We start from the raw sequence: 24,258 nt of genomic DNA on the forward strand, positions 1-24,258 counted from the left end.
GGGGATATATGTCCAAAATGGGACAACCCCTTTAACTTTAAAAAATATTCAGCACCATGGGCAAAGTAAGGAAATGGAAATTTAAGCTTAATGGAGTTGTCCAAGGGTTGAAATAGATGACCTAGACTTAGGGAATCAATATCAGATGTGTGGGGTTCAGCAGCGGCACCCCCCATATATCAGACTCTGTGGCCGTTGGATCTCCAGAATACATAGCCTCTGTGCAGAACCTGCGGCAAGTGACCATTGGCAGTGCCAGACCTCCATAGACTTGATATTGGTGACCCATCCTATGGATATGACATCAATATCAACTCTTTGAAACCTGTATGTGCCGCTTCATTCCCAGAAACAGCGCCACGCCTGTCCATGAGTTGTGTGTGGTATTGCAGCTTTCTTAAATGGCGCTGAGCTGCAATACCACTCCCAACCTGTGTACTAGAGTGGTGCTGTTCTCAGAAAAAAAGCATCCAAGCCAGGGGCGTAACTTGTGGCGGTGCAGAAGTTGCAGTTGCAGCCTTGGGAGCCCATAAGCACTGACATCAGTATTGAGATTGCAGCTTCCATCTAGCCCATAAGCCAAGGAGACCCACAGATTACCCTAACCACCTTAAGGATGATTAAACTCCTTAGCACTTGCAACCATCACTATCAAGAATTCACTGTAGCGATGAGTTCTTGTGGGTCACCGTGGCCCACAAGACTTTAGTTACACCACTTATCCAAGCTCTTCCAATCCTATACAGCCCCTTTAAGAGCCCACTTATGTATTAAGCTTAAATCTTCCAGAAGCAGTATGTACCATCCCTTATACTTCATCACGTATGAAAGCAATATTTCGCTGACAGTATGGCGCGGTATAATAATGTACTTGGGAACAGAAGTTGTTGACATGTCTATGTTTTACTCCTCAGGCCTAAAGCCCAGCACAACGTATGACATCAGCGTCCAGTCTGTGCGGAAAGGACAGGATGGAAAAGCCTCATCGGTAGTGGGAATAACAGGTATGGCGGTAATTCGGTTTTATATGGATATGGGATTGGAGAGACGGAAAACGGTCTTCGAAAGGAAAGAGGAACTTTACTGTTGTGGTATCTACATTTTGTCCTCCCCCTCCGTAGGTCCACATGCTAGTAATGAAGTAGCCTGAGACCTCGCGGCCTCTGAAGAGCTCCGGGGGGGCTCATATATTGGCTTCTAGCTGTGCTAATAGTCATTATGTCATAGCTACATTAGATGCGAATTACGGCCACTGTGATTAGTACTATCCATCAATGTTAGCCTTTGACCAGAAAGTTTGTGCCCCCCTGCCCTCGATGTGCTATTAGACAGACCACCCCACACATAATGGGAGATTCTGACTGCACTACTGAATATTAAGAGACATCAGTTACCGTATGTCTCAGTCATGGCGAGCGAAAGCGCTATAGAAATTATATAACCGGCCACTATTAGCAAACCCTTCTTTTTCCTCTGTTCCCTGTAATAATGCTGATAGTGATCCTACATTTTAATTGTTGAAAAAATACCCTTTAGTTAATGCTACTAAAAAGTGCTGACGGAGGAAACGAGAAAAGCGCGAGAATTATTCATTATCCACTAATGAAAAGAAAACTGCAGGGTTCGATTATACTGAGATATATACAGCCCGTGACCGGCCAGGATCTATCGCGCCGTCACTCAGCCCTATAATTCTTTTTTTTTTTTTTTTACATTTCTTACAATTTTATTGCTATTCTGTGTTGGGGACAAATAGAGGTCTATTAATATAGGGACGAAGTCATATATTAAGTCATATATACTCTACCAGGTTGATATAATTGTCTATAGTCAAAATAAAATGTTGCAGGCACGGCCACGTGGTGTGGTGTTACATGGTGGCAACCTCAGTTCCAGTATTGTTTCTCCAGATTAAGATAAGGTAAAATAAGATAAGATAAGATAATCCTTTAATAGTCCCACCATGGGGAAATTCAGTAGTGGGGAAGTAGTAGTAGCATCTTATTGCATGACCACAGAGGACCTCCCAGTGACCGCTAAGGAGGCCTACAAACTTGGCTATGTTCACATCTTCATTTTGCCCCGCATTTAAAGGGATCTCCAGGAAGTGGTCCAACCTGGGGTGGTGGGGGTTGGAATAAAAGAAAAAAACCAGTCATACTCACCTGTCCTCAGAGCTCTGTTGTCCCTTCCCAGCTTCTTTCTCTCACGGTTCGCAGTATTCGCTACCGTGATCCTCATGTGACTAATCACTGGTAAGAGACTGGACTCCAGCAATGGGGGAACCCCATTAAGCAAAGGAAAGGGGGCTGGGAGTGAATAACAGGGCGCCAGGGAAGGTGAGTATGACTTTTTTTTTAGCTTCTACCCCATAGGGGCCCCTAGGTTGCTCCAAATACTGGAAACCCCATTAAACTTATATGCATGATGTAAAACAGATTCCTTTGATGGGTGCCATACAAAGGCACCTGTGATTATAGGATGCCATATTAAAAAAATTATGTTATGTGGGAAGGAAAACATTACAAACTATACAGTTTCTTTGTACAGTCCTAGTGACATAGAGTAGAGTATGTTCTGAATGACTTGCACTGCTCCATTGGTCCCGGCCATGTCCATTTCTTTCCCCGCACAATCCTTTACCGACTCCGCCAATGATTTATTTGCACAACCACTAAGTGACACAATCGTTCTTTCAATCCCTTGATCAAACAACCACTTCATCACGCCGGCAATCATTCTGATCATTGACAGTCGTTCCTGAAAGTATTCGTCGATCTAATCAGTATCCGCGCCGGATGGATATTTATATTACGACCTGTCACACACTCTCTGAGCAAGTGTCACCGATGAATATTACATGAGCGTACCCGTAAGACGTTAAATATGGCATTTACATTCCTTCGCGTACAAATTATCGCGCAGCCGCCACACGGACATACATTTATTTTTATCTCCCTTCATGTAAATGTAGATGGGATCTGTTGCGAGCCGTGATTTCCGACTTCTCTGTGATTCTTCATTAAACAGTACTATTTACCCAGCCAGCATCCCATGAAAACGCCTTATTTGCAATATCTATCTCGGGGCGCACAAGTGCTCATGGGTATCGTAGCGTCTATATCAGCAGCGGGCCGCCTTGTACATCACTCAGATAAATATCGCTTATTCGGCGGTCTTGTACAATTTCATTATTTGTGTTTTCCCATCTCTGGCATCGACCTCCATCCGTAAATCCTTGAATTATGTATCTGTTAACCCCGTCTGTGAAGCGATAGTTTATTCTGGGTACAGTGAGACTTCGCCGTGGCACTAAACAATCCTAATTATTTTCTTTTATATACTCCAGGCAGCCGTGTAAATATACTCGATTAATTAAGAAAACCGGCGCATAATAAAGCAAGTAAATTATAATAAGACGGGAGCTGTAGAGGCGGGCGTGATGCTAGGCCGAGCTGTTCGCTGATAAAGCATGGAAATCGCTTACAGAGGATCTGTCACCTTCTTGACAACTTCTCATTGTGTTCTTTTGTCAAGAAACCGGGTGTTTAGAGAGTGAAAGGAAAGCTGATTTACTTCCATTTCCTTGGTCCACATGGGACAGAGATAGATAAAAGGACGGTAATTGTATTCTGAGCTGCGCTCATTCCTTGCCCCCCTTCTCCGCTCTCTGTAACATGGTGGTATTGTAGATTGGCCATGGCATGGGACAACTAGGCAACCAGACGTGGCCAACTCTCGAAGTTATGTGACCTATTGGCTCAGCGCTAGTCCCATGTCGATCCCACACTCTTTAACCCTCCCAGTGACAGACTATACTAGCTTAAACATGACCTGACGCCTCTCCTGACATGTCTGTGTTAGTAACTACTTCTATTCCTCAAGAAATGATATTGCTAGGAAGAATATCGGAGCAACAGCACAATGGAGGATTATAAGAAAAGATGCTCCAGAAGTCTTATTTTATGGCAAACACATGAACGAGGTGCAAAACAGCGGTGAAAAAAAGTCAATTTTTCATGGACGTCTTGCACCCAAGGGGCACCTATTTTCACGGATATCCCGTACATTTCAGTGTATGGAGGGATCCTTGAAAACGGCTAAAAATAGGACATGACCTATAGGTTGACAGTCCATGACAACTAATTAGGAATAGCTGGGCCCCAAGACAAACATTTGATATGGGGCCCCCCCTGACTGACCCAACCACCGCCCCCGCGCATGCGCGCACACAAACCGTATTCCTGCACACTCTATTATGCCCCATAGTGGCCCCTACACACGGTATTATGCCCCATAGTGACCACTAGACACAGTATTATGCCCCATAGTGGCCTCTACACACAGTATTATCCCCCATAATGGCCCCTGCACACACTATTATGCCCCATAGTGCCCTCTGCACACAGTATTATGCCCCCTAGTGGCCAATTGACACAGTATTATGCCCCATAGTGGCCTCTGTATGCAGTATTATACCCAATAGTGACCCCTGCACGCACTATTATGCCCCATTGTGAACCACCCATGAACATTTATTATACTCTGGGGTCTTTTTAGACCCCAGAGTATAATAATCGGAGACCTGAGGGAGGATACAAACATAATAACATTGTTACTTACCTCTCCTGGCCTCCAGCGCACTCTCCACTGATTTCGGCCATGTTCAGTGATGGACCAGATGTCACGTGAGCCGGACCTGCGTTGTGACGCATAATGATACAAGCCTGGTCTACGTGACCTCTAGGACATAATCACATAGGCTCAAAGCATGCTAAAACCCAGGAGAGGTAAGTAACAGTGATTTTTATGTTCCCTCACCTCTCCTAGCCCTCCGATCATTATACTCTGGGGTCTGAAAAGACCTCCCGAATATAATGATAGCGGTATTTGTGGGGTTCGCGGGTACGCGGCCTCACTTCCTCATCCCCTCTCCTGATCACAGCCACCTCCGCTTCCCATGAGCAGGAGCGAGGATCGGTAAATAAATAGGGCTCATTACCTGCTGGGGTTACTCAAGTAGGCAATGACCTATTAAAAAATAAATAAAAACATCAGGGGCCTAATATCTTGGGCCCTGTGACAGCCGCTACCATTGCTACCCCGGTAGTTACGCCCCTGTACCACAGGTGAGGAACTCAGGGAATGGGGTTCAGAGGCTCCACAGACAAAGGGTGCAATTTTTTGCATATACATAGTCAATGCTGCCACTTAGGGATGATATACAGCTGGTACATTCATGGATGACATTACTGAGAATTACATATACATCTTCACAAGTATCTACGTTGTCCCCGGCTTTACTATAATGATGTCTGGTAATCTCATTGAAGTGCATGCTCGTCCCATTGTGCATGTATGTTCTCGTTGCGCGGCGGTAGATTAATATCATCCATGAAACCGTCAGATTTATCTCCCCGTCTTGGATAGTGGATTAGAATTGATGTTTGTCTGTAAATCCACTTGTGAAACACGCGAACGTTCAATGCCAATATCTGGCAGGATTTTTCTATGGACATCAATGTCCTCTGAATATACAATGCAAACACAACAGTGGAATAATGCAGATATAGATAAAGTCCTGCGTGACATTGTAATATAATGAATGGAATAAAATCTAACCATAGACATAGTTCATGTTAATGCAGCCCTGATATATTCTTATATTAAGAAGGAGGATATTTTACACTACAAGCTGGAGGGCTGCACATATACACTGGATTCATAGCCAGGTACTTTATGTGCTTTGTTATATATTGCAGTCTTTTATGTCATTTTTGATCACTTGATTCTTAGTTCACATAAGACACATAAAACATAACTCGTATGAAAAGACTTGGAAAGCGAACGCTTTAATCGGTATTCATGGTGGTAATTCAGGTGTAAATGCGTCTGCAATGGAAAATGTATATGAAAGGGACTGAAATAATATTTAGGAACACGTTTACGAGTGGAATAAAGCAGTAATGTTATGTCCTCTGCACGGCGGCGTCTGTGATCAGAATAGCTAATTTTACGTATAGTAAGAATCTATAGTATAGCCTATGACTGAAGGACTGACCATGGGGCCAATGTCTTTAGGAATCGATGGACCTAAAAACCTGGTGGCCACAGAGATGGGTGAAGACACAGCCAGTTTGTCCTGGAACGCTGCCCGAGCGCAAATAGATCGCTATATATTAACATACTCAGCACTCGATGGACACCGGGAAGAGATGGCTGTGGGCAAAGACAAGACCAACACTTTCTTGACAGGTCTCACCCCTGGTATGGAGTATATATTCAATATATGGGCAGAAAAAGGAAGCAAGAAGAGTAAGAAGGCCACCGTCACAGCCCTGACAGGTAAGATTGGGGGTATAGGAGCAGGTACCCCAAAGAAGTAGTGAACAGGGGCATATGCAAGGTTCCCAGGGGTGGGTGACGATTTAGCATTGGGGGGCAGAGTCATACTTACTGCTCACTGCAGGGCCCCTCACCAACAAATTTTCATAACTAAGAGAGTTTGGATCTAGTCCCCTTTACTTTACACCTGCTGTATTGGCCCCTACACAGTATATTGGCCTCCAGACAGACTATCCCCCCTCCCCATATTGGCACCCACACAGTATATTGCCCTTTTTATTGCACACAGTGCAATGCCAATTTATTTCCCCCAGCACAGTGTATTGCCCCTGCTATTGGCTCCTAAAGTGACAAATTAGGCCTCTACTTGTTGTATTATTATAGGGGCCCATGCAATGGCGTAGGCTGCTTTATGGCTAAATCTGGATACAGGCAGTGGAGGGCCATGTCCCCTAATGTCACGGGTCCCACTGTTATGGTTGCTACAGTCGTAGTTGGAAGCGCTCATTGGTTAGCAAGCCATCACAGATACCTTCAGAATCCTTCAGATGTTAGCACCTGCTTCACAGTTACCAATATCTCCATTGGGTTCCTCTAAGTGACCAAAGAGAAGCTTGTGATAATATAGTACCCTTATTTATAGCTTTTAGTTGGAAATTTACTTTAATCTTCAAATGGCTTTTTTATGTATTCTTATGTAGACATTGATGCACCCAAAAATCTGGAAGCCTCTGAAATAACCCAGTCAGAAGCGACCCTGACTTGGACTCCTCCTGTTGCTCAGATTGATGGCTATATACTCACCTACGAAGACGCCGATGGAAACCGTCAGGTAAAGAATTCAATGATGAACAGCTACCGATCAACTATAATTTAAAGGGGTTCTCCAAGAATAGGCCAAAAAGTAAAAGCTAAAAAAATGTCAGGCTACTTGCCCCGATATCTACCTAGTGTCCTAGTGTAAACCTTACAAGATTTGTCTTGCCAAATATCTGTGGGCTAATTCCCTTTTTCATTTCTAGTTGATCTTGATCAATCTGAATCAGATATTATACTCTGAGATCATGACACTTAAATGCAAGTGTCACCATGTTGGCGCACCCCACATGACTAGAGATGAGCGAACAGTGTTCTATCGAACACATGTTCGATCGGATATCAGGGTGTTCGCCATGTTCGAATCGAATCGAACACCGCGTGGTAAAGTGCGCCAAAATTCGATTCCCCTCCCACCTTCCCTGGCGCCTTTTTTGCACCAATAACAGCGCAGGGGAGGTGGGACAGGAACTACGACACCGGGGGCATTGAAAAAAATTGGAAAAAGTCATTGGCTGCCGAAATCAGGTGACCTCCATTTTAGACGAATAGTGGATTTCAAATCCGGGTCATATGAGAATGTGAACTTTGTGACTATGAGACAGGGATAGCTGTACAGGCAGGGATAGCTAGGGATAACCTTTATTTAGGGGGGAATGTTATTAAAAATAACTTTTTGGGGCTCTATCGGGTGTGTAATTGTGATTTTTGTGAGATAAACTTTTTCCCATAGGGATGCATTGGCCAGCGCTGATTGGCCGAATTCCGTACTCTGGCCAATCAGTGCTGGCCAATGCATTCTATTAGCTTGATGAAGCAGAGTGTGCACAAGGGTTCAAGCGCACCCTCGGCTCTGATGTAGCAGAGTTGAGGCTGCACAAGGGTTCAAGCGCACCCTCGGCTCTGATGTAGGAGAGCCGAGGGTGCACTTGAACCCTTGTGCACCCTCGGCTCTGCTACATCAGAGCCGAGGGTGCGCTTGAACCCTTGTGCACACTCTGCTTCATCAAGCTAATAGAATGCATTGGCCAGCGCTGATTGGCCAATGCATTCTATTAGCCCGATGAAGTAGAGCTGAATGTGTGTGCTAAGCACACACATTCAGCTCTACTTCATCGGGCTAATAGAATGCATTGGCCAGAGTACGGAATTCGGCCAATCAGCGCTGGCTCTGCTGGAGGAGGCGGAGTCTAAGATCGCTCCACACCAGTCTCCATTCAGGTCCGACCTTAGACTCCGCCTCCTCCAGCAGAGCCAGCGCTGATTGGCCGAATTCCGTACTCTGGCCAATCAGCACTGGCTAATGCATTGTATTGGCGTGATGAAGCAGTGCTGAATGTGTGTGCTTAGCACACACATTCAGCTCTACTTCATCGGGCTAATAGAATGCATTGGCCAATCAGCGCTGGCCAATGCATTCTATTAGCGTGAACTGAGTTTGCACAGGGGTTCTAGTGCACCCTCGGCTCTGCTACATCAGATTGCTACATCTGATGTAGCAGTGCCGAGTGTGCATCAGATGTGTAGTTGAGCAAAACTGACTCAGCACTGCTAAGTCTGCATTCGCATAGGAATGCATTGGCCAGCCTTCGGCCAATCAGCGCTGGCTCTGCCGGAGGAGGCGGAGTCTAAGGTCGGACCTGAATGGAGACTGGTGTGGAGCGATCTTAGACTCCGCCTCCTCCAGCAGAGCCAGCGCTGATTGGTCGAGTTCCGTACTCTGGCCAATCAGCACTGGCCAATGCATTTCTATGGGGAAAAGTTAGCTTGCGAAAATCGCAAACTGACAGGGATTTCCATGAAATAAAGTGACTTTTATGCCCCCAGACATGCTTCCCCTGCTGTCCCAGTGTCATTCCAGGGTGTTGGTATCATTTCCTGGGGTGTCATAGTGGACTTGGTGACCCTCCAGACACGAATTTGGGTTTCCCCCTTAACGAGTTTATGTTCCCCATAGACTATAATGGGGTTCGAAACCCATTCGAACACTCGAACAGTGAGCGGCTGTTCGAATCGAATTTCGAACCTCGAACATTTTAGTGTTCGCTCATCTCTACACATGACCATTGAGGCCAAACCTCAGGCTTCAGTAGTCCCCCACGCCCAAGAGGCTGTAAGAGGCCCAAACAAGACAATGAGGTACCTCAGGGTGCCATGATGCAGCACCGAAGACTGTTTGTTATGTTTTCTCAACTTCCACAGAACCTCAATGTTTGGAAAAGTCATCATCTATCAAACCCAGCTCATCCCTAGTCCTAACTTGGACAAAAATGTCTTGAGATAAGGTGTGGTGTGAGATGATTAGCTTTTCAAAACAACATGATTTTACAATACTCTGTCATGAGATGTCTATCCTATATGTTTCTACATGCAGCCACCAAGTGGTTGTGTTATGACTGCCAACCTAATAAGGATGTCTTCAGCATGTTGTGTTATTGTATTGAATCAGTGTCATGAGAAATTGAAATCTCAATTGACATAAGGATGGACACCTCTGTAATGCGACTGTTTCCTCCCCCTTTTGCAATGACCCTTGATTATGGGCCATATGGGCTTAGTGTATTGGCCACCATTGCTTTAACTATCCAATCTATTGAAATTTTAGCGCCATTCAGAGCCGGTAGAAACATAACACACAAGCCCTCCGACATTAACAAATAATTTTGAGTTGTATTTAAATCCCAATGGTTTAATTTCCAAATGTAAAGCTTGCTTTATGTACAGTAACATAAAAAAATGATAGAGCAAAACGTGCGACAGCGCAACTAAAAACTCGGCAGTAAAGGTAATTACGGCGATGCCAGATGGAGGAATACGAGCTGGGTTTGTTTAGTAAGGCTTTAATAACTACTTAATGATGTTAGAAATGGGTGGATTTCAACACTGAGAGATATCATTGAGATTTAATAGTATTAGAGATGTTATGTGTTCATTGTTTTGGTATCTAGATGTTCGCAAGATTGTAAACTGCAGTCAGGGAGAGCAGCCTTTAAAGGGAATGTGTCATCGGAAAATCTCCAATTTTTTAATCAAAAATTTAAGTTGCAACTTTATAGGAATTTTTGGTGATTTTTCTATAAATTTTCATGACAATATCTACTATATATATATATATATATATATATATATATATATATATATATATATAATATGCCAGGCTCTGAAATCTGCACAAGTTTCTTATCACCACTTAGGCCCGGTTCACACCTGCGTTCGGTATTCCGTTCAGGGAGTCCGCTTGGGCTGGCAGCAATTTTCTCTCCACATGATTCGTGCGGACACCCAGCGGAAACCACACAGACCCCATTATAGTCTATGGGGTCCATGTGGTTTCTTAGCTAACCGCATTTTAATGCATATAGGTTTCCGTTTAAGGGGTCCCCAAGTGGACTCCCCAGAATGGAATACCGAATGCAGATGTGAACCAGGCCTTAAACATCTTCAGTGACATACAAGTAATAGGAACAACTTGCAAATAATAAAAACAGGGAGTAATAGTATTATACATGGTGCTGCTGTCTGTTGCGGAACACCTGTAGGGAGGGAGTCCCCTTCTCCTTCTACATGTAGTTCCTAGGGAATCTAACTAGCAACTATCACTAGTCTGGTCTGCATATTAACATCTCACAGCAGCAGTAACAAGAACAGTCTCTGTCTCAGTGTAATCATACGATCCTCAGGGCACCATCAGTATCACATTGTAATGGTGTACTGTCTCTTTAATAGACAGTCTTTAGAGCAATGGCTGTCAGTGCAACTACCGTGTAGTCCTTTGACTGAATGCAGCTTCCCTTCGGTCAATAGCAATTCTGTATCCCCGCTTGTTGACTGGTTCCTGCAGCCTTGCTCATGTCTACCATGTCTAGCATGTTCACCACCAGATACGCCTTTCCCTTTCAGATACTATCCGAATCTCTTCACAGGTCTGAGTTAGAATGTACCGCACAGGGGTACTTGCCCTTTGGGTTCCCCCATTGTACCATGGAGCATAGTAGTCTACCTCATAGGTTTTATGTCTGCACCATTCTTCTCTCTTGGGTAGTTGAACCCCTGGGCACTGGCTTGTCCTGGTGATTTGGGTGAGAGCCTGCAGCACAACACATACCCTATCAGTATGTCTTTTTAGTATGGGAGAAAATCCACGCAAACACGGGGAGAACATACAAACTCCTTGCAGATGTTGCCCTTGGCAGGATTCGAACCCAGGACTCCAGTGAGCCCCCGTGCTGCCCGTTTAAATGCTTCCATTGTGAAACAATTCACTTCCAATGTATGGTATTAGCTGTGCGTCAAGACAAGATGTGAATATTCGCTCTCGAACGCCATTTTTATTTATCGTTCATGGTTTTTTTATTATTCATAAATAAGCAGAAAACTCTGCGCTGATTATTTTCTTGATATATCTTTATAGTAGTTTTAGCTCTGTTCATTTCTGATACAAAGCTCCAAATCCTCTGTGTAGTCAATTTACTCAGAATGATGTTTCTTATAGCGGTCTTACTAAGGTGCCCCGCTGGAATAAGATGCAGGGAATTTATTGTAAGGCACATGGCTCTTAGCGAAACCTGGCACAACTTATGGCCAGCCATGTGCCAGACCCTGAAATCTGTGCCAGTTTCTTATCACCACTTATACTATTGAGTCATGGAAAAAAAATAAAGCTCCGATGTTGAAGGAGACATAATGGGAAGTTATAGAACCCGAGGAGAAGAGCGAAGAGTTCAGTATAAGGCAAGACCATCTGCAGGAAATATTACGTATTCTTTACCTCTACCATTGTTAGCGTGTTGGGTCTGTAGCAATTGTTGAGTTGTTGGATTTACCTTCCAATGACAGGAGATTGAATTAGATGCTGCAAGCAAGAGTTATGAGCTGAAGGGTCTGAACAAAGGAACCCAGTACAACATCTTCTTGAGGGCTTACAAAGGTGACCGAAAGAGCAGACAAGCCACCACCATGTTCATTACTGGTAAGAGATATTATATATTGGTCACTCTTTAAAGGTAAAGTCACCACTGATGCTTGTAATTCACCCAGGTTAAGGGATTATGCTAAAGAACAGGTTCACTACCACTTTTAACCACTTGGTGAGCCAAAGAGCTATTCACTTAAAGGGACTTCTGGGCTGAAATGGACCCATCCTAAAGATAGGTCATGAATATCAGATTGGTGGGATCTGATACCCAGGACCCTCATCAATGAGTTATGCCAGGGGTAGGGAATCCTGGCTCTCCAGCTGCTGTGAAACTACAACTCCCAACATGTGCCATTCACTTCTATGGGAGTTCCAAGAACAGCAGAGCAAGTATGCATGCTGGGAGTTGTAGTTTTGCAACAGCTGGAAAGCCGTACATTCCCTACCCCTGAGCTATGTTCAACAGAAAATACACAGAGAATGGAGCAAACAGCAGACAGCTCCATTCTCTGTGTAGTGGCGAAACTGGGTCACTGCAGTATAAGTTCCATTCAAGTGAATGGGAGCTGATCTGCAATACCTGGTCTGGCCACTACACAGAAGCAGCGCTGTCTCCTTCCTGCGCCATTCTCTGTATATCAGTTGCTGAGAACAGCTGATGGATGGGGTACCAAGTGTCCGACCCCCCAATTTGATATTAACAGGCTATTGTTGTTAATATTTTTTAGTCTGGGAATCCCTTTAAGCTCTGCTTACTGTACATAGGAATTTGTTAACTATTCGAGGGAATGTTATGACGCTGTTTTTTTGATGCATCTTAGATATGTTACTTACCCGAGCTGTTCTTAATTAGGAGAATGATGGACTTAAATCAGAAATGGTGACATGGTGAATATCATCTACTATTCCTCTTAGTGATGCCCCTTTTTTCTCCACCAGTGTCGCTCACAATTGTATTCCCGCTGGATTGTGCCCAAGTCCGACTTGGCGGCAACAAACGAAGTGGTGTCTATACCATCTATCCCGGAGGAGAGAACACACCAGGTGTCCGAGTCTATTGTGACCAGGATACGGATGGAGGTGGATGGACTGTAAGTGGGTTAGGCTTTATTCTCAAGCTTTCTCAGGATAATTCTATCATTATAACTAGAGATGAGCGAACAGTAAAATGTTCGAGGTTCGATATTCGTTTCGAGTAGCCCCTCAATATTCGACTACTCAAATCGAATATTGAACCCTATTATAGTCTATGGGGGGAAAATACTCATTTCAGGGGTAGGCAACATTCGATCAAATTATACTTACCAAGTCCATGAGTGAGGGTCGGGCTGGATCCTCCGAGAAGTCTTCTACGCGCAGAGTCCCCGCGGCGTCTTCCGGCTCTGAATTCACTCTGCCAGGCATCGGTCCTGGGCAGAGCCGACTGCGCATGCCCGCACTACAAGCGGACATGCGCAGTCGGCTCTGCCCAGGCCCGATGCCTGGCAAAGTGAATTCAGAGCCGGAAGACGCTGCGGGGAAGCTGCACGGAGAAGACTTCTAAAGGTAGGAGAAGAACCAGCGTTGATTGGCCGACTGTATAGCATTCAGCCAATCAATGCTGGTTCTGCATCGAACTTTTCCATTCGAATAGCGAGTGGTACTCGATCGAGTACGAGTATTTCGAATACCGTAGTATTCGATCGAATACCTACTCGATCGAGTACTACTCGCTCATCTCTAATTATAACCTTTGATTTTCCCTTGTAGGTTTTCCAGAGAAGGTTTAATGGAAAGCTTGACTTTTACCAGCGCTGGAGGACTTATTCAGAGGGATTCGGGGATCCCAATGATGAATTCTGGCTTGGTAGGTGAAGCTATTTCCATGTGAATGTTAATGCATGTGGATATGTCAATGTCTTGAGTGGTAATACGTCTTAAAGGAGGTTTCTGTAGATAGGATGTGAATTTTATGGTTGGGAGTCTGGTTTTCGGTAATGAGCTATGTTTGTATATCTGTGCAGGTTTGGAATGGCTTAATAAACTTACTACTGCAGTACCGTATGAGCTACGTGTGGACCTCCGGGCCGGAGACGAGTCTGCCTATGCGGTTTACAACACCTTCAGTGTGGGTACATCTAGGGACAGATATAAACTGCTAGTAGATGGCTACTCCGGAACAGCAGGTAAGACCGTCCCTTCCAAGTCTCCTTTAAGGTCATAGAAAGACAATAGCAATGAGTTACAGCTTTAGATATCATTGGGGATATTGGTGTATTCAATGGTGGTCTTCATATCTCATGCGCCAATGGAGCACTCAACTCTTATTATGAGGACCATGCCTTGTCATAAATCTGGCGCCTCTTCCATCGAGGCCAAGCGCTTGCACCAAGACCTATGTCAGCTCATAGCTGTCGTAGATTTCAGCCATTGGTTTATTGGTGTAAATTATCAGAATTCTGATGGAGCCAGTGGCCGTACCCCTGCCAAGCCAAAGTGGTGCGGGGGACGTAAAAGAGAATAAAGTCACAATTTTGGCACTACAGCTTGACTTGCGCAAAAAATTGCAACCTTTTCATGCCTTGTGTGACAGAGAACTGGAACATAACTCATGACAAATCTCATTTATGGGAATAATCTGACAATTTGGGGGTAATCTGACGTATCTTAAAATTTTGCTAATATTTTTGATGATTCTTTGCTGCTGTTTTAGGCGATGCTCTTAAATATCATAATGGATTGAAATTCACCACATGGGATAAGGATAATGACCTTGCGCTCACTAACTGCGCCCTCTCACATCGCGGCGCCTTCTGGTACAGAAACTGCCATCTTGCCAATCCTAATGGGCAGTATGGTGATAACAATCACAGTCAGGTAAGAAAACATGAAAACAAGCGTCACAAAGTGTTGGGGCCACAGCAATCCCAATATGTTGCGAAATCTGTCAGTAAGAGCTCATTTTCCCTGCAGCAGTACCTCAGGGGAAGCAAAGCATTACACAATGTCCATTCAGATCATACAGGTTGTTTGTATACTACAGGACAGGTCAGTTCCTCCAGAGATAAAGACAGAGATACTCTTTATTAAAACCAAAAAAACACTCTCCACTTTGGTGAAGAGATCAGGACCCTATATAATGACTAGAGATGAGTGAACAGTAAATATTCAATATTCGATATTCGTTTTGAATAGCCCCTCAATATTCGACTATTCGAACAAATATCAAACCCCATTATAGTCTATGGGGAAAAAATGCTTGTTTCAGGGGATCCTACTCTTCGAGGCAGGAGGGTCACCAAGTCCACTATGACACCCCAGGAAATGATACCAACACCCTGGAAAGCAACTGGGACAGCAGGGGAAGCATGTCTGGGGGCATCTAACAAGCCCAAGTCACTGTATTATGTCGGGATCCCTGTCAGCTTGCGATATGCGTGAGCTGACTTTTTCCCATAGGAATGTATTGACCAGCATTGATTGGCCGAATGCCATACAGAGTACAGCATTCGGCCAATCAACGCTGGTTCTGCCAGAGGAGGCGGAGTCTAAGATCAGTCCACAGCAGTCTCCATTCTAGTCCGATCTTAGACTCCGCCTCCTCACAGACGAGCCTCCGGCAGAACCAGCGTTGATTGGCAGAATGCTGTACTCTGTATGGCATTCGGCCAATCAACACTGGTGAATGCATTCCTATGGGAAAAAGTCAGCTCGCGCATATCGCAAGCTGACAGGGATCCCGACCAGATAGAGCCCCAAAGAGCTGGGTGAGTAGCATTCCCACCTAAATAAAGGTAATCCCTAGCTAACCCTGCCTGTACATCTATCCCTGTCTCACAGTCACATAGTTCAGTCTCAAATTAACCGAATGGTAAATCCACTATTCGCATAAATTGAAGGTCACCTGATTTCGGCAGCCAATTACTTTTTCCGATTTTTTTTCGATGCCTCTGTTGTCGTAGTTACTGTCCCACCTCCCCTGCGCAGTTATTGGTGCAAAAAAAGCGCCAGGGAAGGTGGGAGGGGATACAAATTTTTCGTGCATTTGCCTCGTGATATTCGATTGGAATAGAATACCTCGAACGACCTGATATTCAATCGAACAGTGTTCGCTCATCTCTAATAATGACTTTAGCTTAATTTTATAAAAAGTCTAAAATTTTCCAAAACAGCCGAATGTCCCAGCTCAGATCCTACGTGGCGCTATATGAATTGCTTATAATCAGTTCTAATAATTGTATAACCGCAGTAGAAAACACCCCTATGACTATATGGCAATCTGCGGCGGATGTGTATGTGATGATATACCAGGCCAACAGATGTATAGATTCTCAGGAGCACAATTCTACATTAATGAGCCCACAAAGGAATCCAGTTCACATTGATGGCTTTATTAATCGCTTTTATAGTCTTCATTCAACATCTGCCTCGTTGTCAGCTACTGGAATTATTTAATAGCCAGGGCCTAATATTGAGTTAGGCCGGAGGGTGTATGAACAGCTCATATGCAGAAGCACAAGTGGGGTCTTATCTACCTAATACAAAGAATAAATTGTATGTATGTGAACATACCTGCCATTAGATTACAGATAGAAGATACTCTTATAGTTCATAGACAGAGAAACTGTATTTACTATATGTGTCCTCGAAGGGCAGAAAGGTAGCATGTAGTGATGCGTCGTCTGCGAACAAGATGGCTCTAGGAATGGGATTCGGCTTCTCGCTAGAGTTGACAGCTCACTGTTCCCCGCCCCTTTAATGGGCATCCTGCACCTATGTAGATAACGCTGATGCTTTCATGGCTAACCCCCACCCCCAAAAGGGTCACTCAACTTCCTCTTTGCGCTATTTCACATGGGGTTCCGCGTGAACACTTTCCGCTCCGTATTAGGACCAACTCAATGGGCCTACTCCGGAGGGCGGTGTCACGAGGCAGACACTCGCTTTTTTTTTATGTGAGCCAGAACAAACCGCTCACGGAAAAAGGAAATGACCGGATCCCATTGATTTCAATGGGAGGCAGCAGGATTTTGACGCCCTTAAACTAGCCCTTAAACTAACAGCAATATCTAGAGTTCAGGTTATATTTTGCATTACTTAACATAGAGAACCCCTTTAAGAACTGCTTTGGATTTTGGGGGTAAGAAAACAAATGGAAGTGATGGAGGGGGAACAAAGGTTCCTGTTCCAAATCAGAGGCAGATAGTAGGCGGAGCCCTGGTATAGATTTTGCAAATGGTCCAGGGCCCACAGGTTATTCCCGGGCCTGGACTGTAAGGCTCCTGACTCAGTATTATGCTACAGTGTGTGTACAGTCTTACGTGCACTATATCTCGGTATGTTATGTGTTACATCGAGGTGAATATAAAGGAAGCATCCAAATCGTCTGCCCATAATAAAATTTCCACTTTCTGTTTGTTTTCTGCTTTCTCTAGAAGTATTTCCCTTTTGTATAAGATTTTGATTCCTGGGAAGAGTTGAGGCTCCTTGTTATGGTATATCACTCCAGAAAATGGCTGAGAATAGATTTGCTGTCACCTCCACTGCCTTGTATGACTGCAAAAACAGTTGGTGTGGGGTCTGATCTCCATTGGAGACAATGGATGTTCTGCTGATTTCAGGCTGCTGTAGAGAAGACTGATGGGAAATTAGACATTTACATAATTTCGCTGCTATTTCTGGCGCTCTGCCAAAGCCATTAACATAATATACTTTAGTTTAAAGACATATGAATTCAGAAGCTTTCCACTTTGTGCCACCTCTCTGTCTGCTGGAGAATTTCTATAGAGAAATGAGATAATAGAATATTGTACTGTTCACACAAGTGCTGCATTTATGCATAATTATACCGGCTCTTCTGCCCTTTGCAAGCTTTCTATACTGTGCTCAAGGGGACCCCCTGGATCTCCTATAGAAGGGGCTTACTTTTCTTTGCTATGAGCACGGTTCTCTCTCTTTGTAAGCAACATGGATAGGAAATATATATTGGAAAAATGCTTATTATTGTGGGTATTGCAATAACTTCTTTGCTGTTGGACCCCCAGCGAGGTGACACTTAACCCCATATCCTGTGGATAGGGGATAAGTGACTGTAATGGTGCAACCTCCTTAAGATTACCGTAAGTCTAGTGTCTGTTCTTATCAGAAACAGGACCTATAGAGCATGTATGCTACAGTCCTATGAAAAAGTTTGGGCACCCCTATTAATCTTAATCATTTTTAGTTCTAAATATTTTGGTGTTTGCAACAGCCATTTCAGTTTGATATATCTAATAACTGATGGACACAGTAATATTTCAGGATTGAAATGAGGTTTATTGTACTAACAGAAAATGCGCAATATGCATTAAACCAAAATTTGACCGGTGCAAAAATATGGGCACCTCAACAGAAAAGTGACATTAATATTTAGTACATCCTCCTTTTGTAAAGATAACAGCCTCTAGTCGCTTCCTGTAGCTTTTAATCAGTTCCTGGATCCTGGATGAAGGTATTTTGGACCATTTCTTTCTACAAAACAATTCAAGTTCAGTTAAGTTTGATGGTCGCCGAACATGGACAGCCCGCTCTCAAATGATCTGAAAACAAAGATTGTTCAACATAGTTGTTCAGGGGAAGGATACAAAATGTTGTCTCAGAGATTTAACCTGTCAGTTTCCACTGTGAGGAACATAGTAAGGAAATGGAAGACCACAGGGACAGTTCTTGTTAAGCACAGAAGTGGCAGGCCAAGAAAAATATCAGAAAGGCAGAGAAGAAGAATGGTGAGAACAGTCAAGGACAATCCACAGACCACCTCCAAAGAGCTGCAGCATCATCTTGCTGCAGATGGTGTCACTGTGCATCAGTCAGCAATACAGCGCACTGTGCACAAGGAGAAGCTGTATGGGAGAGTGATGAGAAAGAAGCCATTTCTGCACGTACGCCACAAATAGAGTTGCCTGAGGTATGCAAAAGCACATTTGGACAAGGCAGCTTCATTTTGGAAACAAAGATTGAGTTGTTTGGTTATAAAAAAAGGCGTTATGCATGGCGTCCAAAAAGAAACAGCATTCCAAGAAAAACACTTGCTACCCACTGTAAAATTTGGTGGAGGTTCCATCATGCTTTGGGGCTGTGTGGCCAATGCCGGCACCGGGAATCTTGTTAAAGTTGAGGGTCGCATGGATTCCACTCAGTATCAGCAGATTCTTGAGAATAATGTTCAAGAATCAGTGACGAAGTTGAAGTTACGCCGGGGATGGATATTTCAGCAAGACAATGATCCAAAACACCGCTCCAAATCGACTCAGGCATTCATGCAGAGGAACAATTACAATGTTCTGGAATGGCCATCCCAGTCCCCAGACCTGAATATCATTGAACATCTGTGGGATGATTTGAAGCGGGCTGTCCATGCTCGGCGACCATCTAACTTAACTGAACTTGAATTGTTTGTCCAAAATACCTTTATCCAGGATCCAGGAACTGATTAAAAGCTACAGGAAGCGACTAGAGGCTGTTATCTTTGCAAAAGGAGGATCTACTAAATATTAATGTCACTTTTCTGTTGAGGTGCCCATACTTTTGCACCGGTCAAATTTTGGTTTAATGCATATTGCACATTTTCTGTTAGTACAATAAACCTCATTTCAATCCTGAAATATTACTGTGTCCATCAGTTATTAGATATATCAAACTGAAATGGCTGCTGCAAACACCAAAATATTTAGAACTAAAAATGATTAAGATTAATAGGGGTGCCCAAACTTTTTATAGGACTGTATATATGTGTGTACACCCAGATTTATGCTGTCTGACTTAAAGAGGGTTTTTGCATCCTTTGCACAGTTGGAATTTTTTCTCTAGCCCCGCTATACCTAAGCAATCAGTCCAGTTAGTTTTGGTGTCTAATATATTATTATTTCTACTGTCAAGTGGGTGGTGTCAGACAAGGGGGTGTGATTCTGAGGTCTCCGACACAGTCCAATCAGAAGTGTATAACGTTAGCACAGATTTACACCTCCTTTGTCTGCTCCTGCCTGACACCACAAACGTGACAGCAGAGAGATTAATTTCAAGCACCAAAACTAACTGCACTGATTGCTCAGGAGCGGTGGAGGCTAAAGAAAATGTCCAACTATACGAGAGAAACTAATTTCAAGCACCAAAACTAACAGCACTGATTGCTCAGGAATGGTGGAGGCTAAAGAAAAAGTCCAACTATATCAGAAAGACTAATGTGAAGCACCAAAACTAACAACATGGATTGCTCAGGAATGGTGGAGGCTAAAGAAAAAGTCAAATTATATCAGAAAGACTAATTTCAGGCACCAAAACTAAGAGCACTGATTGCTCAGGAGTGGTAAAGAAAAAGTCAGAGTACACCGAAATCATATAGCAGTATTAAAGAATGCAAAAAACTAGAGTTGGTGGAGGTGATGAATAGTCTTCTTTAGATGGTAACTTTAGGTGGCCTGGAACCCCCTGATCATTGCTAAATGGTCGGGTAGTCTGAAAGTCTAAGGTGTAAAATGTTCTCAGTCAATGACAAGGTGGGCACTTGAGTAGACGAGGGTGAAACAGATAGGTCTCCCTAAACGTTGGCAAACTGAGGCCAGTTGTCTGTGACCTCAGCAGGACATTTCGACTCTGAGGGCTAAGGAATAGGCTTGTTGGCCTTTTTTTCCTGGGAGACTTCATCCACTACTTGAGAGGAATCCATAATTCTGAGTTTATAATCTATACTATGATAAAAACATACCTTCAGGTATAAACAACTTCATAAATGAATAGTACAGGAGAATATAAGAAACGGAGAAGTGAGGGGTGGAGTATTAGGCTGCTCTCAGCTAATGTATTGAGTTATTGTCCGATTCTGTGCACTAATAGCCTCTTATCTGCAAGTCTGACAGTGTTAAAAGAATAGCAAAGTATAGCAGCCCAAAAAGTGGAGAAGAGAACGGATTTCTTTAACAAGATCTATTACAAACTTTCTTGTGTGAACACGTACTATTCCTTCATGCAAAGTTGTTTATAGCTGAAGATACTGTAGCCCCACGGAGTCCACCTCTGCCCAGCCTAAAATGGCTGATACCAGGGCAGATAAGACTACACAGCAGGTATAGATAAGACAAACTTTTGGTTTACAGTATCTCTATGTGATTTACGGTATTCATTTCCTTTTTAACAGGCTTAAGTTTTCTGAATATTCTTTTCTGTTTTCCAGGGAGTTAACTGGGAGCCATGGAAGGGTCACGAATTTTCTATTCCGTTCATTGAAATGAAGATGAGACCTAAGAATGTATCAGCTTGATCAATTTAATACAAATGCCATCTTTGAAGAGTTTTATATGAAATAAGAAAAAATATAGCTGCTCTGTTTTAGAAATAGCGCCACTCTAGTCTATGGGCTGTGTGTGGTACTGCAGATCAACCTCATTCAAGTAAAAGTGGCTGAATTGCAATACCATAGACAGCCTATGGGCATTGGTTGCGCTGCTTCTAAAAACACGGCAGCCATGTTTTTTCTAATCGCATACCTATTATCTAAAGAGGACCTATCATGTCATAGGAGATCGGCGGTATTATATACCGTTTGACAGTGTGCTGAATACTCTTCCATGGCCTTGTACTGTCAGAGAGGCGATCTGCACAGTCCAACGATGACGATGAGCTGTAAGGCCCGACCTTCTGACAGTGGTCCCAAAACTAATGGCGCTTATATCTCTGGCACCCGGGCGTATACCGGAATATCTGAATCCAGCGCACTAACGGTATATAATACGGCTGCTCTCGGAGGACAGGAAAGGTTCTCTTTAAAGGAGGTTCCCGGTTTTTACAAATGGAGCTTAAATCAAATACAAAAAGTTCTACAATTTTGTAATTAACTTTGTTTCATTTTCTCGCTGTTGGAAAGATATCGGCTTCCTGAATTATTAGCATTGCTAAGGCCTGGTTCACATCTGCATTCAGTATTCTGTTCGGGGAGTCCACTTGGGGACCGCCCGAAAGGAATACCGAGCACATTAAAAAGCGGTTTGCTAAGAAACCGTGTGATTCATGTGGACAACACACGGACCCCATTATAGTCTGCGGGGTCCATGTGGTTTATCTGCTAACCGCTTTTTAATGCGTTCGGTATTCCATTTGGGGGTCCCCAAACAGACTCCCCGAACGGAATACCGGACGCAGATGTCAACCAGACTGCAATATATAGCTAGTATATAGCTAGTCCTGCTCTCACTGAGAAATAGATACAATTGTATCCAGTGTAGGCAGCCTGATCCAGACTGATACATTGTAACAAACGACTAGATATTTGTATTTAGCTCACAGAGCATTGCCTAAACTCATGTTGGACCCAGGCTCTAATATAATAATGGTCCAGAAGAAAGCACCCAAACTTAAAGGCTACTGTAGTCTATTTCCTAGGGGTTGGACAGTGGGACCCTAAAATCATTTTATCTGGAGGGTCCACGGAATCCTAGTTTGTCGCTGCCGCCACTGGATACAACTGTAAGCACTTTGTGTCTAAGGGTGAGAATAACTATGTACAGGTCTGAAGCCTCTGAATGTAAACCAGACATCTTATACACTGACAGCAAGCAGAGATCTTGAAAATAATGAGAAACTGAATTCTAAAGTATATTAGAGACTTGTAGGAAATCACATTTATATATCGATTAAAGGGGCTCTCCAGGACTATGATACAGATGACCTCTCCTTACCAAAGGTCAGCGATATCAGATTAGTGGGGTGCAAACGTGGGTCAGATCAGAGACTACAATGTGCAGGACAGGTCATCAATATCATAGTCCTGGAACAACCCTTTAAAAGAGTTATTTTTTTAAAATACCACTGACCCTCCCCTCCCCTTTAAGGCTAGTCTTTTGCTTTGCTAGGAAAATTGATTATCTGTGTTACTTGTGACTTGTGTTCTATTTATGTCACTTGGGCTCAGATAGTCCAGGAAACTCCTGCAGCTGCAGGATCCGCCATCATTTGTTGCTCTTGTATTTTATGCATCAAAATGTGTTAGTATTTAACCGCATTCCGAGTTTTTCATGTTTATTTAATGCACAGTCCGTGCGGCACAACTTCATTAAATGAGGTGTGTTGTATATTTGTCATGTCGTGAGCTACCTAAACCTAGAGCGTGGTTGTGACTGAGTGCACCAGTCGTCACCCCCGGAAGCAGGCAGAATATGTAAATAGTCCATTTCTACAGTGTCTCTTCCTGGCAAGCTAACTCCTCACCTTACTGTCATCTATACATATGTATATAGTTGTATACTGCACTGCAAACTACATCTGTACTGAAATAGAAAAATAAAGACATCCACAGGAAGACCTGACTCTGGCTATGTTTTTTTGGTTAAAGGAGACCTGACACCAGACTTACATCATGTGATCGGTGCTGTCACTTCAAGTATTTTGGTGCTTTGTTTATCCAAATCCGTTCTGCCATTCCGAAGATATAAGCCATTTTAGTGTTGATGCAAATTAGGGTATATTAGCCAAGTGGGTGGTAACACTGTGTTGTCTCAGGGAACGGGGTCTGTGTGTGCGCTGGATGTTATGAAACACGTTAGTATGATGCTGGAGCTAAGTAAGAGCTTTCTATCACAACCAAAGTACTTTACTCACATCCAAGTCAGTACTTATATGTCTATGTCCTGCATGATCCTTGGGCTCTTTGCAGGTTCACATCTGCGCCCGGTCTCCGCTGTAGCCAATCCGGTGGATTTCCATCTTCTGCCCTGAGAAACTGGCCTAACCGCCTGTGTGCGTCTTCTGCCTGTCCGCGGCAAAACCGTTTTTTTTTTTAACCGGACACAAAATTCTGCATGTCCGATTTTATATCCAGCTTAAAAACCAGGTTTCGCCGCGGACAGGCAGAAGACGCTCACGGGCGGTGACTTTGCAAACCCATTCAAGTGAATGGGTTTGAAAACTGACTGCCGTATTCCGTCCCCTGTCCAGTTTCTCGGAGCAGAAGACGGAATCCGGTCGGATTGGCTAAAGCGAGATGGGGCACCAATGTGAACCCACCCTTAGAGAGACATTTATAGAGCACCACAAGATCTGGAGATCATCATACTGACCTGCATGCAAAAAATAATCAGAACAGAATTTTGATGTTTTGTTTACACAAATCTGTTCAGCCATTCCAAAGATATAAGCCTTGTTAGTATTGATGCAAATTAGGGTGTATAAGTGGG

At 43.7% G+C, this 24,258-nt stretch overlaps 1 protein-coding gene across 1 annotated transcript in view; it reads left to right on the plus strand.

Annotated features, from left to right (window-relative positions):
* The window catches only part of LOC142218386 (tenascin-N-like), a 46,536-nt gene extending 24,865 nt beyond the window's left edge, over positions 1–21,671 (plus strand). Inside the window, exons 7-15 of the mRNA XM_075287105.1 lie at positions 915–1,004; positions 6,082–6,345; positions 7,047–7,177; positions 11,998–12,130; positions 13,016–13,167; positions 13,826–13,922; positions 14,080–14,241; positions 14,769–14,932; positions 21,264–21,671. Of these exons, the coding sequence (XP_075143206.1) occupies positions 915–1,004; positions 6,082–6,345; positions 7,047–7,177; positions 11,998–12,130; positions 13,016–13,167; positions 13,826–13,922; positions 14,080–14,241; positions 14,769–14,932; positions 21,264–21,350 (1,280 nt within the window). The 3' untranslated portion in view covers positions 21,351–21,671. The remainder of the gene's footprint in view (positions 1–914; positions 1,005–6,081; positions 6,346–7,046; positions 7,178–11,997; positions 12,131–13,015; positions 13,168–13,825; positions 13,923–14,079; positions 14,242–14,768; positions 14,933–21,263) is intronic.
* Positions 21,672–24,258: the final 2,587 nt, after the last annotated feature.

The sequence above is a fragment of the Leptodactylus fuscus genome, chromosome 9, assembly GCF_031893055.1.
Source record: "Leptodactylus fuscus isolate aLepFus1 chromosome 9, aLepFus1.hap2, whole genome shotgun sequence".
Classification (NCBI taxonomy): Eukaryota; Metazoa; Chordata; class Amphibia; order Anura; family Leptodactylidae; genus Leptodactylus; species Leptodactylus fuscus.